Here is a 20000-nt window from a genome sequence, read left to right on the forward strand (position 1 = left end):
GTGGGCGAGGAAGTTCAGGTGGGTGGTGCTAAGGTGAAAACCAGGTATACTTAATGAACCGGTGGGTGTGGTCACATAAAAACATCATTTTAACACTGTATACTTTTTGAATAGTACATGATGATCATGTTTTTAGGGGGGTGGGGGGGGGGGGAAATCATGGCACGTACTCCATCGTTAGGGTTAGGTTTTTACAAAAGCTCTGAGTGAACAGGCAAGTCCCAGATGGAACCAGGCCACGGACAGACATTCATGTGGCCCGACGCACTATCCGGACAGGTACCGGTGGCGGGCCCCCAAAAGTGCAAACCTTACCGAGGCCTCTAGGTGCTTTTCAAAGTCCTCCAGGAAGCGAGTCATGGCGTGGTCACCTTCAAAGTCGTTGAAGTGGTTGTTTACCCACAGCAACACTATCCTCGTCACCTGTGGTGGGCACAAAACCAAACCTTTAAGGCCTATTCATAGTCCAGTGTTCGCTGAAGAGGTGAAAACTGGAGAGGTGTTTTTTTTGGTTAGTAAAAAAACAGAGAGATATGTTGTGTGAGCGGTGACCACCGCACACGGACGTCATGTTTTTATGTGGTCACCTCATCACCAAACACTGCACTATGCACGCACACGCGCGCGCACACAGACACACGCACGCATGGACAGACAGACAGACAGACAGACAGACAGACAGGACAGACAGACAGACAGACAGAATAATTTATAAAAGCTAGTGGTTTGTTGTTAGTGCCATGCCCATTCTGGACAAACACATCATTTAGTTGTGCATCATCTGCATTTCGTAACCGTTTAAGTGCAAACTCCTTATAAATGACAGACAGACAGACAGACAGACAGACAGACAGTCAGACAGAACGCACGCACGCACGCACGCACGCACGCACGCACGCACGCACGCACCCTCAACGGATCTTCCGTCAAAACTTTGAATTTTCCTGTTTCTTCACGGAACACCCTCGGACTACACCGCCTCCGTGTTTGAGAAATAAGGGCCGACATTCATAATGGTTTACGACTGAGATAATTTCGTCGTGTCGAGCTTTCACTGTACAAACTGCCCCCCCCCCCCCCCCCCCCCAGCTTCTGCTTCATGGTTAATTGGTCAACTGTTTCATTCTGCGGCGTGGGTTCCCTGCGACGGCCCTTTCCGCCAGTCTGCTCAGTAATGTGTTGGAAGCAGCGGGGAGCCAAATAATGAGCAGAAGGTACAGTAAACACTATACAGTTGGGTGCCACCGATATTGTCCCTTATCATTTGACCCATTTAGGCCTGACCTCAACATTTTAAAAAAAATCCTTCTAAATCCTCCAGTTTTTCTGAAATAAATATTTTCACGATTTTTTCAAAAATAGCAGACCTACAAGCTCGTAGCGCGCCACTCGGTGGCGCGCTACGAGCTTGTAGATCTGCTATTTTTCAATAGCTAAATTATAACATAATGTTTAAAACACCAAAAGGGGTTCCCGCCCAAAATGGGTTAACGTCCTTTTGCGCAGATCACGCAAACCTCAGCAAAAAGAAAAGGACAATATCGATGGCCTCCAACTGTATAAAATAAAGGCAGCGGTCGTGATCACAACTCGTTTTGACGGAGGTCTAGAGGACATTTTCAGACATGGGTTCTGCTTTAACAGGTGAGTCCTAGTGTCCCTATTCTGGGGGGAACATTAGGCCAAAACAGCAGCTATATACTGTTACATTCAGGAGATTTGGTGAGGGGGACGAATAGCATAGATTCCTGAGTGACTCCGGGTCAATGGAATATATCGATCTTAAGTGGTTGAGCTGAAAGCATTGGGAAACAGTGACCTCTTAACAATATCTTCTATTTTTTTTTTAAAGTTATGGTCAATAAAGAAACCAACCACCAGAGCATCCCGGAATGCTCGTCGACAAAAATAAATCTCCTTTCACGCCATCTCTCTCGTCATCTCTCTCTCTCTCTCTCTCTCTCTCTCTCTCTCTCTCTCTCTCTCTCTCTCTCTTCTCTCTCTCTCTCTCTCTCTCTCTCTCTCTCTCTCCTCTCTCTCTCTCATCTCTCTCTCTCTCTCTCTCTCTCTCTCTCTCTCTCCCTCTCTCTCTCTCTCTCTCTCTCCTCTCTCTCTCTCTCTCTCTCTCTCTCTCTCTCTCTCTCTCTCCTCTCTCTCTCTCTCTCTCCTCTCTCTCTCTCTCTCTCTCGTTGGATCCCCCTTCTTCAGCAGGGCAGGAGATTAAAGGGCCAGATGACTGCCTCATAAAGACTATTGACAACCACAAGGACTAATCTTATGGTAAATCACTTATAGGGACGATGGGAGTGTCAGGACCCTGGGACAAATCGCTTACCGGTCCCCGGGGACAGCTGAGCTTGCTGAACTGCGTATTGATCGCCAGAGGCACGTGCACACACACCCACACCCACACCCACACACACACACACACACGCGCACACACATGACATTTCCACGGAGACGCGTAAACACAAGATAATGACACGCGAGCCAATGAGCGGCACAAAGAGAAGAGTATAAACCTGCCGGCACACAAATAAAACACTTATATAGCGGTACATTTATTCCCCCATGGAGTGTGTGTGTGTGTGCGTGTGTGTGTGTGTAACCTTTATTTTGTACTTTAGCTGTTGAAAAATAGCAAGATATACAAGCTTGTTGGAGCAAATCTTGCAAACATTTTTAACTCATATCTTTGGCTTCCGAGGGGTCCCTGTGTGTGTGAGTCACACACACACACACACACACACACACACACACACACACACACACACACACACACACACACATGCACGCGCACACGCAAACGTACCGTGTCTCGGAGGCTGTCGACCTTGAACCAGTCCAGCAGCTTGGTGCCGACGTCCATGGGGTTGGACAGGAAGGTGCGGTACGTCAACAGGAAGTCCTCGATGTAGGTGGGGTCCACCACCGACGGCTCCTCCACCAGGTGCATGATCAAGCGCTCCGGCGTGCCCTGACACATTTTAACCATGTGTTTATGTCCACACAAAGGAGATTCATACCAGGACACAAATATTATAGGTGCAGTAGAGTTACATTTACAGAATCATGGCATTGACAAGGTACAACAGGCATGTCACTCAGTAACTCTATGGGTATAAGTGACAGCTGCCAATTATAGCGGAGACACTACAATACTTTGCCAGCCTTTTTGCCTCCTTCTTGGGCATCCCAAGTTGTTGGAACCCTCTAACAGCCAGTCTGTGGGTATGCCCTAGGCTGCCGAATATAAAGACAAATAGTCTGCACCTATAGCCCAGCTCTGAGATGGTATGTAGAAGTGGTTGGTATTTAATGACCTTGGTTATAAAGGCTGTGGACCAAAGGTGCAGGCTATCGCTAATACAGACACTTCTCTGGACTCTTCATCAACCACAACAATATCTGGTGAATTAGCTGTCAGAGATGTAAAGGTGTCTGGGTTATCACAGAGTTGGAACGTGGATGGAATGACACAGGAATGTTTGTACATTCTCACTGAGGATGCATGATATTTTGTCCTTTGCGAGTTCCACTAGAGTTCCACTATTCTATCATGGTGTAGGCGCGCGCACACGCACGCAAACGCACATGCACACGCACGCACCCGCACACACCACAACAGAATCATGAACACATGCACTAACAGGCATGCTCGCACACGCACTTGAATAATTTATGTCATCATTAATCATAAAAGTGACAAGGACATAAACTGCAAAGTGGCACATATTGAGCGGAGCTGTCAGTCAAATGTGCCTGTTCACACAATCACAAACAAAGTGCGCGCGCGTGCATGCACGCACGCACACACGCACACACGCACACACACACACACACACACACACACACACACACACACACACACACACACACACACACACACACACAGTTTATATTCATATACTGTACTCACTCAGTAAGCTTTCGCTGCACACATATCAAATATGAAATATTATTTTAAAGCCTCGCTATGCAACCATTTTTAACAGGATCAATCCCGGACATTTACGGTGGATATATCATACAGACTAGACATCGACATCACTGCTGGACGTTGAGCGCACGTACGTGCAACAGCACGCAGCTCACACAGACATAGGAAACGGGTCGCCTGACGAGGAACAGAAACTAGAAGGGGTCAGACTCTCTGTTCCTTTCTGACGCAGAGAGAGAGAGAGAGCGAAACGGGGCCAAACAGAAGTGGAAACTCTACTGTATCACTCGTGAATTGACTCGTTATCTCTCCGTGCGAGGAGAGGTTTTTGGAGGAGCAAACACGAGGAGCATACAGCCGGGGTTGGAATCGTTGAGGGGCCATTATCCGATCGATATCTGGCCCGCCTCTGGAGGCTCGGAGGTGGATCAAAGGGCTTGGGAGCGTATATGAAACGGTGTAGTGTACAAGCGGAGGCACAGACAAACACTAATGGTGCTAACGTTGCCAAACTTAGAATGATCAATACGGAAGACGCTTGCGCAAAGGCATCGACGTTCCCGTGAGCGACAGTCGAGGGCACGCCGACTTTACCGTTAGGGTAAATGTTGAACCGATTCCCATGTGATTATTTTTGTATGTAGGAATGCAAAAATCACAGGTCGATTGTGGCAATTAAAAAAAGGTTGAATTGGTCAGAGGTGTTGTTAATTCAAGCCAATCTATTGATCTAGGATTACTTTAACCTTGGATCTTCACCAGGTTCCCAGTGGGCAAGTGAAAGTCTGTGTTCTGGTTTGATGTGTCTATAAAACAACTCCGTCTCATTCTTCCAACCGGGTGTTGCTATTTTGAATAATTAATGAATCCTTGCAATACTGAGTCAATATGCGTACACATCAAATATAAATGAATTAACAACTCCAGTTACCCCCAAAAAAGTGTATTAAACATAAAACCTTTTGATCCAACTCGGATCTTCGTCAGATTAACTTCTGTAGTAACTTCTGTATTATAGAATTTAAAATATTTGGTATTTTGATCAACGTTTGCAGGTTATCTCTCCTAATGGTAGCGACATCAACACAACATGGAATTGTGGACAAAATGTTACCCAACGATAACAGAATATTCTTTCGTTTTGGCTCTGCGAGGCTATAAATCTCATCAAATGGTGGTCTGTGACTCAAACGCCAAATGAATAGTGGGCCTTGATATGAAAACTCACACCAATGTGTAAACTGAGCGGTGCAGTGTGTGTGTGAGTGTGACTGCGTGTGTGTGTGTGTGTGTGTGCTGCCTAAACAGAAATACATACAGTACATAGGGACATACTACATAGAGACATACGCTGCTCAACAGTGCCACTTGTCTTTAGGTCAGTTGGCACTGCTCAAAAAGGTTGAAAACCACTGGACTATGGTAAAAACCAGCCAGCCCGGCTGGCGGCCATTCTCCCTCGTCCCTCACCTTGATGACGATGTGTCCCTTCCTCGTGCCACTGCGGTCCAGCTCGCGGTGCTCCTTCACCATGACGATCTCTCCCTCCTCCTCCTCCTTGTGCGTGTTCTTCTCCACGTGGTTGAGGATGCGCCAGTAGTCCTCCTGGGCCACGCACACAAACTGGTCCAGAACGACATGAGGACAACGCGTCAACTTGTGGTACAGCAGGAGGCTGCTCCGCACCACGACGGGGTACTCACACAGGAACACGGACGAGCGGGGGGGTAGAGGCATTAGTTGGGGGTTCAGTTGGTACTAGGGACTATTTAAGCTAAACGCCAAGCACCCGGACGGCCTGCGAATAACGCCCCCCACCTCACGTACCCAGATGCCGCCTGGGTCGCCGACACGTGAGCATACCTACAATTTAGAGCTATACGCTTATTCGTCACATGCTACCATGCCAAGTTAAGAGCCACGGTGACCTTCTCTCTCTGCTACTTCGCGGAGCGGTTCCTCGTTATGCTTTCCTCAAACGAGTCAACAACTTCTTTATTTGCTTCTTAGGCAACAAGGCTCTGTTATCTTCCTGTATGACGCGGATAGAAAATGAAGCGTGCGATGGAGGGGGGAACTGGTCAGGTCAGTGACTGAGGGGGTTGTAACTAAACTAAGCCTCACCTCCCAGTTCTATATTAGGAGGACTGCATGGCTGCGTCTCAGACCGTGACAGAGACCAGGTCATATCAAAAACATCTCAGGAAGCAATATAGGTCAGTTGACACTTATAATTGTGGTGGCTCTATAGTCTAGAATGTAATGTGCCACTGATAAACTAAAAGAGCAGTGCAATTACAGTACATAGATATGGCCAGTGAATACTGTATGTGGTCCTAAGTGTTGATAGTGCTTAGCAATTGCAAGCAAACCATTAGACGTAATATAACCCAACGTTGAAAACATACTGAAATTTTGAAATACTCCACTATGGTAAAAGTACCTCAAAATTGTACTACAGTACTTACAGTTGGAGGCCATCGATATTGTCCTTTTCTTTTTGCTGAGGTTTGCGTGATCTGCGCAAAAGGACAGTTTTGGGCGGGAACCCCTTTTGGTGTTTTAAACATTATGTTATAATTTAGCTATTGAAAAATAGCAGATCTACAAGCTCATAGCGCGCCACCGAGTGGCGCGCTACGAGCTTGTAGGTCTGCTATTTTTTTTAAATCGTGAAAATATTTCTTTCAGAAAACTGGAGGATTTAGAAGGATTTCTTTTTAATTTTGAGGTCAGGCCTAAATGGGTCAAATGATAAGGGACAATATCGGTGGCACCCAACTGTAAATAAATGCACTTGGTTACTGTGTCCACCACAGCTCTCACCTGGCAGTCGTCTCCCTTGGTGCGCACCTCTCCGCTCATGAACTGTTTGTCGAGCGTGGGCGAGATGCCGAAGCTGTTGCCCATGCACAGGGTCTCCACGCGGCCGTCCGCATGACCCATCTCTACCGCACCGTTCAGGATCACGTACCACAGGTCCAGCTGAGGGAGACCAGGAAGAATCAGCAAGCGCCCCATAGTTGTACCATCATGGTGCAGGATGCTCGCCCAAAGGGTCGCTTGTTTTTCGTGAAAATAAGATTTAAATGTATACTAGGCAAGTCTGTGTGGTTTTGTTTCGTTGCTTTCTCATGAATCAAAGGCTGATCATTCTAACGTGCAAACATAACAGCACTTGAGGATAGGAAAAAATAAATACCCAATAATATAATTAGGAGAAACTAGCAGGCAAAGAAGAAAACAACCAAATGATTGATTATACATATCGAACAAAACAGTATTTAGGGGCATTTAACTTTGCATAGAATTTAGGCAATTCATCACGAGGAACCGGGAACACAGAATAACTCTTCTTACTCTTAGTTGTCTCCACCAGGCCGAAGGCATGGGGAGAGACGAGAGAGTATGTTTTGCACTCCGTCCGTGTGTGTGTGTGTGTGTGTGTGTGTGTGTGTGTGTGTGTGTGTGTGTGAGAGAGTCCGTCCGTCCGTCCGTCTGTTACCAGCTAATCTCCGGCACCGTCAACCCGGTCGATGCCAAATTTTGGACACACTCCCTGTCCGATATTTCATATTCCATCCTAATTGGCTAACATTGGCTCAATGTTTGCAGGATTGGCCCGTTTTGAACAAAAAGCCTCAAATTATAAACGCAGCGTGCAATTTACGTTAAATCTTTCACAGACTTTCCTACTAGGATGATGAATATATCCCACCCTTTTCACATTGGCCTGATATAGCGCCACCAACAGGTGGATTTTTGCAAAAACCCATTTTTGGAATAAAATGCCTCAAATCATCCAATTGCCATCCAAGGCGTAAGAAGAAATGGCAGCCTTTTCACATTGGCCTATTATAGCGCCACCAGGAGGCCACAACCTGCCCTGCCCCCTGGTGGAGACCTGTGACCCGAGGGGCACTTTATCTAGTTTGGGTCTGCGACGCTAGGAAGTGGCTTCAACCACCATGGAATGAGTCATCAAACAGGATGGACATTTTTATGAACTGAAAAGTGGAAGTTTCTCTGACAAGACAGAGAAGGACTCCGCTCCCGCAATTACATGAAATGAGTGTACAGTAAGTTTGTACAGTAATTGCTCATGCATTCACTCCGACCACAAAAGCATGAACTGAAATCTTTAATTTCTCATTTCTGGCTGGATATCGAAGGTCTACATTTTGTACAGCAGCTCCCAAGAGCTGTAATGGTTTATGCACTGTAGTGGAATCATGATGACATGAAACTACTGCACACTTTATTGTTTTATTAATTCTTTTACACTTGGTAGATACACTGTAATGTTTCTTGTGGCTCTCTGGACACTGCTGCAGTGGAACGGGCCCCCGTAAAATAAACAGTAGCAAGTCAATAAAACAGGTACCGAGCATTAATCCCCCCTCACAAAAAAACCCAAATATATATTTATATATGCAGTATTTCCGACAGGCAGCGGGCGTTCTGTGAGCGTAATGTGAGCTATGAGCATGCTGTCATCACAGAGAGGGGGGAAATACAACTCTAGCAGCATGCAGTGCAGCCGTAACATAACATATAATCATTCCAGCGGAGTGGCTATGAGGCAACAGGGGAGAATGAATGAATGAGGGTCCAGTGGCCCCATAATTCAAACTGCTCCCACCTCGCCCCTCCACTTTCGTTCTCATTCTCTCTCTCTCTGTCTCTCTCTCTCATCTTCTTTTCTCCTTAGTATCTCTCTCTCACTCCATCTCGCTGATCACAGTCGCTTTCCTCTCAGCCAAGCGTCTATGCCGACTTATCACTCACTCCCTCGTGCTCTCTCTCTCTCTCTCTCCCACCCTTTGTCTCCATGTCTCTCAGTCCATTGTAGTGTTTTCTTCTCTTATTCCAATTAATCCCCTCCCCCTTGTTCTATATCAGCCTCTCTCTCTCTCTCTCTCTGACCTTCAACATGAGCCCATAGAGAGCCAAGCATCTCGGAGGAGAGCTGTCCATCAACTGACACACACACACAGGCAGGCACACACACACAGGCAGGCACACACACACACACACACACACACACACACACACACACACACACACACACACACACACACACACACACACACACACACACACACACACACACACACACACACACACACACACACACACACACACACACACACACACACACACACACACACACACACACACACACACACACCTGTGAATGTCCCTACCTCCTGTTTGTGGTGAAGCATGACGGTGTGAGCCTGCTCCACCACCTCGAACACCATGACGCTGCACAGCTCCCTCCGCACCGACATGGTCATGTTGGCGAAGGCCGGCAGCTGGTGCATGAACTCCAACAGCTGCTCTGTTAGAGGCCGAGACACAGACACAGAGGACGGAGTCAGACGACCATTCACAATTTACGATTTTACTATTTTTCAAATAATAGCAGATCTACAAGCTCGTAGCGCGCTATGAGCTTGTAGATCTGCTATTTTTCAATAGCTAAAGTATAACATAATACTTAAAACACCAAAAGGCGTTCCCGCTCTCTGGGATAAACCCAGAATGGGTGTTCTAACCATTCTGGACAGGAACCCCTCTTGGGGTTCTGTACAGTATGTACAGTATTCAAAAATGTATATATGCTATGTATATATGCTATATAAATATTCAGAAAACTTAGGTCAGGATTTAGAAGTGTTTTTAGAATCGGCCTCAGTCCAAAATGGGCTAATCCAGAGCGATTTACAGTAAGCAAGAACAACACATGGTAATACATCAAATGCATAGAAACAGTCATCAAGAATCATAAGCAAGCTAAGAACCTAATATCTGTCTAACAGTAGAATATCTGTACAGTGAAGCTATGAGTATACACTATAGAGAGCTACAGTATGTCTACATACAGTTGGGGGCCACCGATATTGTCCCTTATCATTTGACCCATTTAGGCCTGACCTCAAAATTAAAAAAAAATCTTCTAAATCCTCCAGTTTTCTGAAATAAATATTTTCACGATTTAAAAAAAATAGCAGACCTACAAGCTCGTAGCGCGCCACCGAGTGGCGCGCTACTACGCTATGAGCTTGTAGATCTGCTATTTTTCAATAGCTAAATTATAACACCAAAAGGGGTTCCCGCCCAAAATGGGTTAACTGTCCTTTTGCGCAGATCACGCAAAACTCAGCAAAAAGAAAAGGACAATATCGATGGCCTCCAACTGTAATATGCTATCTAAATGATATAAATTGAGCCTCGGCATACGTCTGTAAGGTCGTCGAGGCTAGTGCAAGTGCTAAAGGGCTAAGATGGGGTCTGAAGAGGTGATTTTCAGACAGACAGAGAGAGAAAGTCGGAGAGACAAACAGAGAATGAGACAAAGACAGAAAGACAGAGACACACACAGAAAGAGAGAGACAAACAGAGAATGAGACAAAGACAGAAAGACAGAGACACACACAGAAAGAGAGAGACACACAGAGAGACACACAGAAAGACAGAGGAAGTAGTGAGAGAAACAGACAAATAGGGAAGCGGGAGAGAGAGAGGAAAGGGTCGATGAAAGTGACAGATGAAAGGGGAAGGGATATTGACGTAACAGTTAGACGTGCGTAATGGAATCAGAAAGATCATATTTCAAAGTGTCTGTTCGCCTACTCGGACCCCAAATAATAGCTAATCTAACGCCACAAAATCCTCTTATTCAAACTGTTACCGCGACAACTTTACCGGTCCGAGTTGGAGCAATAAGCAAGCCGGTACACACAGCGAGTTAAACGAGACACTATGGAGATTTTGGTAGGTAGATATATCGGGGGTCATGACACCTAAGCTGAGCTAGGAAGAAGCTCTCTATCTCTCTTCACCTTCCTCTCATTATCTCCGTCCATCGCCTCTCCATCCTTCCTCCCTGCGGTGGCCAAGAATGGTGTGATCTGCCTCCCGTCTACAGTAAGAGTACAAACCTGAACACCCCTGGTTCCCTTCTCGGACTCGTTAAGGCTTTCTTCACAGGGCATTCACTTCTGTGCTGTATGAGCCACCAAAGCTGCTATTTTGTTACAAATTTTACTCGCGTTGGGCGATCAATGCTGATATTTTATTCCAACCAAAAATCACCCGACCGTCCTATGAGCCACAAAGGCTGATATGTTGTTGCAAAAAGCAAAAAGAAAGCCACCCGCCAAAGTGTTCGCGGGGGCTTCAGAAACGTACTCGGCAAATGAAAAATCGACCCCGCATTCGGCGCTTGGCTGGTGTTAATTTCAGACGACGCTTCTTCTTGACCTCTCTTTGATTTATCTCTCTTTCGCATACCGGAATCATAGTGATCGGTGTAGCATTCCGAAATTATTCAATGAATAAATGATGTTTCTTTGTTTGAGCCCGATTGCTTTGTGCTGATGTGATCCTAGTGTGTTCCGCCCGCCCGCCCGCCTTCCCACCTGCCCGGGCCGCCCGCCCGCCTTCCCACCTGCCCGCCCGCCCGCCCGCCTTCCCACCTGCCCGGGCCGCCCGCCCGCCTTCCCACCTGCCCGGGCCGCCCGCCCGCCTTCCCACCTGCCCGGGCCGCCCGCCCGCCTTCCCACCTGCCCGGGCCGCCCGCCCGCCTTCCCACCTGCCCGCCCGCCCGCCCGTCTTCCCACCTGCCCGGGCCGCCTGCCCGCACAATGCGTCGTGATGTGACGCATTGTGTGCTTGTAGATCTGCTGTCTGATATGACTAAAACTTAACGGATATTATTCAAAAGACTATGACTAAAACTAAATCCTAATTTGCTGTCAAAATCAAGCACTGGCCAGAGGGACGGAGAGAGACACCCAGACAAAAGCATACCCTACTGTACCTATGTCATCGTCGTTGCGGCCTTGCGGGTCTTTCTCTACATACAGTACCTATGTCATCGTCGTTGCGGTCTTGCAGGTCTTTCTCTACATACCTATGTCATCGTCGTTGCGGCCTTGCGGGTCTTTCTCTACATACCTATGTCATCGTCGTTGCGGCCTTGCGGGTCTTTCTCTACATACCTATGTCATCGTCGTTGCGGCCTTGCGGGTCTTTCTCTACATACCTATGTCATCGTCGTTGCGGTCTTGCGGGTCTTTCTCCAGACACTCTCGGACGAGGTCTCTGCCCAGCAGCGTGTCCGAGGCTCTCTCCAGGTCCTCGTCTTCCTCCTCCTCTTCCTCACTGTCCACGGGGGCCTCGGGCAGCCCCGACAGGTCCACGTCTCCTAGGTCACTCTCTGTAGCCTGGTGGGGCGGTATGGGGGGGGGTTACAGACGATGGTTAAGAGGGCGAGGAAACAATTCATGGGTTTGTTCGATTCAATGTCATCGTTCTCTAAGGCAGGGAAAGAAGACTCACAGTCTCACGCACACACAGAAGTGTGCACTGAAATGGGAAAAAGAATAGGTAGAAAGCAGGCCTCCGAGCAAGCATAGAAGAAAATGTTTCACTTCCAGGAAAGGTGCCAAAAAAGGTGCCAATAAAGTACAAAAAAACATCCATAAAGCCTCAGAAATGACACACATTGTGAGTTACACAATATGTGTCATTTCCGAGACTTTAAGGACACACAACAAGGCCAGTATGTGGCTGGCTGGCAATGATGGCACAGAATGACAAGGACGACATCTGTAAGGGGACATTCTGTAGGACAGATCATCCGTAAGGGGACATTCTGTAGGACAGATCCCTGCGTTGGATTCAGTGGTGGAAAGTAACTACTGTAAGTACATTTACTTAAGTACTGTACTTGGTATTTGTACTTTACTTGAGTATTTCCAGTTTATAGGCTACTTTTACTTCAACTCCACTACATCTCAGAGGCAAATATTGCACTTTTACTACACTACATTTATTTGAAAACCTGAGTTACTAGTTACTTTGATTGTTATTACAAAACATACATTCACTTCAGTCTCATTTCGTCCATTTGAAAATAGCCGAACTACAAGCTCACAATATGTCGCGATGTGACGCATTGTGAGCTTGTAGATCGGCTATTTTCAAAATATTTGTATACATTTGAAAACTCGAAATGGGACATTCGGCATTACGAGTACTTTCTACTTTTGGTACTTTAAGTACATTTTGAGGCCAATACTTTTGTACTTTTACTCAAGTACATTGTGAATTCCAGACTTTAGTATTTCTTTCTACATTGCCATATTGCTACTTTTACTGAGGTAAAACAATGTAGCAGTATTTCCACCAGTGCAGACCACAGCGTTGGATTCCACTAGCATGTGAGCAAGAGCGTCAAATATTCAACACTATCTTGAGCCTTATTATTTTTACACTCCCTATCCTATACAATGGTAGCGCTTGCCAAAAAATAACTAAATAAATCAAACTTTACAGTTGAAATAAATCATCCTCGAGTCGGGGGAAAGGGAATAAGAAAGCCCCATCTCATTTCAAAAGTGATACATAAACAAATAAAAAATTAATAAAACCTCTGCCAACCTACATGGATAGAACTATCTGATTTCCCCATCTCCTCCAATTTTGAGCACGTCAGTATCCTGTCCACTACTGAATCAACACAATGGCCAGTCCTTCCTCATGCCTTTTCCCTCCTCATTTGAACTTGCACGTGGGCATTGACCATTGGAATTATGCAGGAAGTGAGGAGGCCGATTCTTCACTTTCTCCAAATTGAAGCCGTTCATTAGTATTTTTGCCACGGGCTATGGGATCTGTAGTCGCTGCCGAGGCCCCCGCAGGCTATCGAATCTGTAGTCACGGTCCCATAGCCTGGACGGACGGCGGGTGGAAATGTGGGTATGTTCTACGAATTGTCGAAATAGCTCGTAAATCGCCTATATTTGCTATTTGTCGTGCCACAGAGGCTACATGGCATTACATCTTTCTGTGATAATTCATATGGCTCCTATATTTGCGTCTGTTTGGCAGCCAGATGGTGGCCGTGGCGCCAGGGGGGCCTCGGAGGCTCTCACATCAGCCAGGGAAGTGAACCCTCAACCCAGGAGGAGAGAGAGAGGAGCAGCTCTCCCCGTGGATGGAACAGACCATCTGCCTGCTCTTCTACGGCAGTGGTTTTCAAATCTATTTCATGTAAAGGTCCATTATTTATTCACCATTTGATGAGATTTAGCCTCGCAGACCCACAGCGAAAGAATGTTGTGTTGTCGGTTGGATTTCGTTCACAATTCCATGCTGAATTGATGTTGGTACCATAGGAGAGATAACTGGCAGACGTTGATCAAAATTATAATTATTTGACATACTCTAATTGTGTAGACTACTTGTAAATTAAGTAGCCTAATGCAGGTGTTTAAAATAACTCTTGAAGAGCGTAAAATGAAACCACTCTTACAAACTCTCCGTCATTTAGCTGTGGACCACCTGGAACCCCCTCAAGGACAACTGGTGGTCCCCGGACCACTGGTTGAGAACCACTGTTCTAGAACGGGCCAGAGACCAAAAAAATGGCTTCCCCCTGGTCCGGCACCAAGGAGAATTTCACCATGTTTTATTCATTTCAGTGTGTTAGTTTTATCAAGAGTGTGTGTGGGTGGGGGTAGAAAAAGAGCCCATCATCGCCATATGCTGGCTTTGTTGTATTTGCTGAGGAAGCAGCAGGAAAATATGGGTTGAGGGCAAAACCTCCTGAAAGTTTATTTTATTTTTATGAGGGCAGAGGCGACCACAAGGACCAGCAGGAGACAACTGCATGCTATTTTTGACTAATGTCATCCATCCATCCATCCATCCATCCACCCACACACCCATCCATCCATCCATCCATCCATCCACCCATCCATCCATCCATCCACCCACCCATCCATCCATCCATCCCCTCCAAATACTAGACTAGCACAGGGGTTCTCAATGTTTCCATGGCCAGGAGCCGCTAATAGCCAAAGCCTGGGGCGACAGATGGTTGGAGGCAAAGGTTGGTCTCCCTGTTCTTCAGACCATAGTGCCATGTTGAAGCAGACGCTTCAAATAACTCCCATTCTGGGTTTGGCCATTTTAATGTCAAAATGCATCGCAAGTTGGCTTGCTATGGCTGTCACCGTCGTACAGTACACCGACGCGGTATAACAAAATCAACGTGAATATAATGTAACCCAACATGGTAATGTGTGCAGACAATTTCTTTTGGGGCAAGATCTTAGAATTTGACAGGAACCACAGACGCAAAGGCCAAATTAAGCTATAGCACAGGGCATTCATGAATGGGATTGGACAAGCTATTACGACAAGCCGCTATGTCTGGCCCTTGGATGACTGCCTTAAAAACGGACAAGCCGCTCCATTCCACTGCGAGTCCATCCACTCACCATTTAATGAATGAGACTGGACAGGCCAGAATTGAATCCGTCCTTCCCGAAATAAACTCTGGTGTCTCCGGGTTTTTTTTTCTTCTCTCTCCCCCCCCCCCCCCCCCCCCCCCCCCCCGTTTTCATCCTTCAGCTAATGGCTTTTTATTGTGTTAACACACACACACACACACACACACACACACACACACACACACACACACACACACACACACACACACACACACACACACACACACACACACACACACACACACACACACACACACACACACACACACACACACACACACACACACACACACACACACAGATGCATGAAGTGACAGTGATGATGTAATGATGCAATGAATTTGGGACCATGCACACAAGATAGGATCTTTTTGTGAAAAGGAGCCTGACGTGCATAAGGACTCCATCCAAGGACAAAGAGAAAACACACATGTATCCACTTCCACAGTACTTTTACTTCTACTCCACTACAGTTGGGTGCCACCGATATTGTCCCTTATCATTTGACCCATTTAGGCCTGACCTCAAAATTTAAAAAAATCTGAAATAAATATTTTCACGATTTTTCAAAAATAGCAGACCTACAAGCTCGTAGTGCTCCACTCGGTGGCGCGCTATGAGCTTGTAGATCTGCTATTTTTCAATAGCTAAATTATAACACCAAATGGGGTTCCCGCCCAAAATGGGTTAACTGTCCTTTTGCGCAGATCACGCAAACCTCAGCAAAAAGAAAAGGACAATATCAATGGCCTCCAACTGTACATCTCAGAGGCAAATATTGTACTTACTCCTTACACTACATTTATTTGAAAACTTTAGTTACTTTAGTTAGAGAGAGTTACTAGTTACTTTGTAGATTTGTATTATTATTATTACAAGACACATTAACCACTACATTAACCACTTCAGCTCTATAAACATTTTGATCATTTGAAAATAGCCGATCTACAATCTCTCTACAAGCATCTACATTCTACAAGCTCTCTACAAGCATCTACATTCTACAAGCTCTCTACAAGCATCTACATTCTACAAGCTCTCTACAAGCATCTACATTCTACAAGCTCTCTACAAGCATCTACATTCTACAAGTATTAGGATTGAGAGAGATTCTCTGGAGAATATTCTACTCTTTCTTCTCTTCATTTCCCTCCATCTCTTTGTCCTCTTTTCAACCCTTGCTTGGGTTTCACCTCTCCTTCTATTATAATATGTGTCCTACTATCTTTCACTATGACTCTCTTTCTCTCTCTCTCTCTCTCTCTGAGGTTAGGGTTATTGACCTACGTGGCCGGTTAAGACTGAGGTTAGGCTTAGCGACCTCCGTGGCCGGTTAAGACTGAGGTTAGGGTTAGCGACCTACGTGGCCGGTTAAGACTGCAGGTTAGGGTTAGCGACCTACGTGGCCGGTTAAGACTGAGGTTAGGGTTAGTGACCTACGTGGCCGGTTAAGACTGAGGTGAGGGTTATTGACCTACGTGGCCGGTTAAGACTGAGGTTAGGGTTAGTGACCTACGTGGCCGGTTAAGACTGAGGTTAGGCTTAGCGACCTCCGTGGCCGGTTAAGACTGAGGTTAGGCTTAGCGACCTCCGTGGCCGGTTAAGACTGAGGTTAGGCTTTGGGATAGTGCTGGTAATCGGTCAGACTAACGGGAGGTCGGAACAATGACATGTTACCAGAGAAACAGTGCTATACGAGATAAAACCATACATACTGGAATGAAATGTCAGCTCTAAAGGTTGTGACATTCAAGTCTGTGTCTGAGTGGGTTGGGGTGTGTGTGTGTGTGTGTGTGTGTGTGCATGGTTGTTTTGTGTGTGTGCATGGTTGATTTGTGTGTGTGCATGTGACGAGGTGTATGTGTGTGTGCGCGCCTGCGCGTGCTCGAGCGAGAAGTACAGAACAAACCCTGCGGTGTGTGCCACCTACAGATTATTGATTCCTGGCCCTTATTAAACACGGTACACACACTTCACGCGAGCCGTTGAATCCCCAGGCACGACCGTCTATTGACTGGCTGGGAAATGTCACATAGAGGGTGGATTCCTGAGACCTGCAGGCCCCCATGACGCCACCGTTATTATAAACATCCACATGGCATGAACTGCACATTCATTAACCCATTTTTTGCAGGAACCCCTTTTGGTGTTAGCATTATGTTATGCTTTAGCTATTGAAAAATAGCAGATCTACAAGCTCATAGCGCGCCACCGAGTGAACCACTGACATAGAAACATAGCTTTTTCAGAAAACTGTCAGGATGTAGAAGACATTTTTAGAATCTGATCTCAGGTCAAAATGGGTTAAGGCCCTGTGCACAGTGACCTAGAGCACAGAGCCAAGTGTCAAATGCATAGTAAGCTGGCAATAGATGATGACCTGTAATGAATCAACATTTATTCAAACAAACGAGTTCATAGAAGAGCTTTAACCCATTTAGGCCTGACGTCGAAATAAGTCTTCTGAAAGAATATATATTCAAAGATTTGTGCCGCATTTTCACGATTTTTCAAAAATAGCAGACCTACAAGCTCGTAGCGCGCCACTCGGTGGCGCGCTATGAGCTTGTAGATCTGCTATTTTTCAATAGCTAAAGTATAATATAATGCTTAGTTACGGTCCCTGCACACCGAGCGCGTTTTTCGGAATTCTAGCGGCGTTTCTCCATCGGTTTTCCGAAAAACGCGGCCAGTGGGCAACCACCTTTAGCCCTGTTTTGCTACCTGCCTTAACCACATCACAATTTGGCCAATCTGCAAGGTCTGGGAGGTGGACTACAACAGCTATTGGCCAATCTGCAAGGTCTGGGAGGTGGACTACAACAGCTATTGGCCAATCTGCAAGGTCTGGGAGGTGGACTACAACAGCTATTGGCCAATCTGCAAGGTCTGGGAGGTGGACTACAACAGCTATTGGCCAATCTGCAAGGTCTGGGAGGTGGACTACAACAGCTATTGGCCAATCTGCAAGGTCTGGGAGGTGGACTACAACAGCTATTGGCCAATCTGCAAGGTCTGGGAGGTGGACTACAACAGCTATTGGCCAATCTGCAAGGTCTGGGAGGTGGACTACAACAGCTATTGGCCAATCTGCAAGTTCTGGGAGGTGGACTTACAACAGCTATTGGCCAATCTGCAAGGTCTGGGAGGTGGACTACAACAGCTATTGTCCAACACTACTAGCGTCGCATGCAATCCCCTCGGAGGACGTCAGAAGGCTCTGCTTTCACAGACCGCGTACGTATACAACCTTTTAAGGCCTACCTCACACCTGTGCTGCTGCGGCCACAGACGGAGTTGTTTGAATGGTGAGGGCATTCTTTGCTGCGTGTGACATTTGAAGAGAAGCATCACTGACAACAACCACCACAAACTGCATTTTAAAGCATGACACTTTAGTAGAGGTGTGGGTTTAGACTTGGGATCCAGAACCGTTTTTTTTTTTTAGGAATAATGAGGGACCAGACCCATTTCCACCTCATTCGCATTGACGGTTCCCGCTAAAGTTAAACAAATCCCAAGATTCTCCACTGTGAAAAAAGTCTGTATTCTTTCTTCATTTTCACTGCAAGGCTTGCATTGACGTTATCTGCATGAATCGTCCATCGAACGAGGCTGTCAACACTTCAGCGTGACGGCAATGTGGAGGAGGAGTCGAAAAAAGTCCAAAGTGTGGAATCGCATTTCTCTACGGAAGTTGAAGGCCGTGCAAACGTGGATGAAAGACCATCCTAACGTACACAGGTGATCGGCTCGCATGCCAGATTTTGATAAAAAACATTTCAAGCATAGAGGGAGGGAGACAGACATATAGATACATAGACAGACAGACAGACATATAGATACATAGACAGACCGACAGACATATAGATACATAGACAGACCGACAGACATATAGTTAAACAGACAGACAGACAGACAGACAGACAGACAGACAGACAGACAGACAGACAGACAGACAGACAGACAGACAGACAGACAGACAGACAGACAGGTTCCCACCTGGTAGATGTCCGATAGGCTGCTGCTCCCAGAGTCGCTGGCAATGCTGCATCCTGATTGGCTGGGAGCCATGTGCGTCACCTGCTGATGGGCGTGGTCTGTCAGGTGCATCTTATTGAGGTCGGCAGGAAGCTAAGCAGACAGACAGGAAGTGAGGAAGAGAGAGAGAGAGAGAGAGAGAGAGCGTGAGTTCAAGTTCAACAGAAATACATATCCGCACGCACACACACACACAAATCGCACGCACGCACACACACCGCACGCACGCACCCACACGCCTTTTTCCCTGACAGTCCGAAGCAATTTGGCAGCCTCTGACAGCTCATGCCGGTAGAGCATTAACATGAAGGGAAGCTCCTTCAGACCACTGTAAATCACACGGCTGAGCTGAGCCACCCGGCGGATGACATTAGCAGTGAAAGTGAGGCAGGGAGGCTGCCTTTCACACGGAGCTGAGGCCAGCGTAGCACATATACAGCTGCATGAGACGGTGCACCTGGCCCTTCTAGACCAGGGGTTCTCAACGTTTTTGGCCGGGGACCCCCGGAAATGCTTTGGCAATGTCTCGGGACCCCCGCCCCGCCCCCTCCCGACCCCCAATATAAATTGACTGCTACAATAACCTTAAACCATTTTGGGCGGGAACCCCTTTTGGTGTTTTAAGCATTGTTATAATTTAGCTATTTAAAAATAGCAGATCTACAAGCTCATAGCTTGTAGGTCTGCTATTTTTGAAAAATCACTTCACT

The 20000-nt window shown here is 46.6% G+C and overlaps 1 protein-coding gene across 1 annotated transcript in view; it reads right to left on the bottom strand.

Annotated features, from left to right (window-relative positions):
* LOC306928769 (rap guanine nucleotide exchange factor 6-like) overlaps positions 1–20000 on the bottom strand; it is a gene marked incomplete at its 5' end in the record, with an annotated part of 97359 nt that overhangs the window by 75131 nt on the left and 2228 nt on the right. The window contains 7 exons of the mRNA XM_079509041.1: positions 316–423; positions 2813–2977; positions 5411–5563; positions 6767–6925; positions 9148–9284; positions 11994–12174; positions 19252–19383. Coding sequence (XP_079365167.1) covers positions 316–423; positions 2813–2977; positions 5411–5563; positions 6767–6925; positions 9148–9284; positions 11994–12174; positions 19252–19383 — 1035 coding nt within the window. The remainder of the gene's footprint in view (positions 1–315; positions 424–2812; positions 2978–5410; positions 5564–6766; positions 6926–9147; positions 9285–11993; positions 12175–19251; positions 19384–20000) is intronic.

The sequence above is a fragment of the Electrona antarctica genome (assembly GCF_951216825.1).
Source record: "Electrona antarctica genome assembly, chromosome: 8".
Lineage (NCBI taxonomy): Eukaryota > Metazoa > Chordata > Actinopteri > Myctophiformes > Myctophidae > Electrona > Electrona antarctica.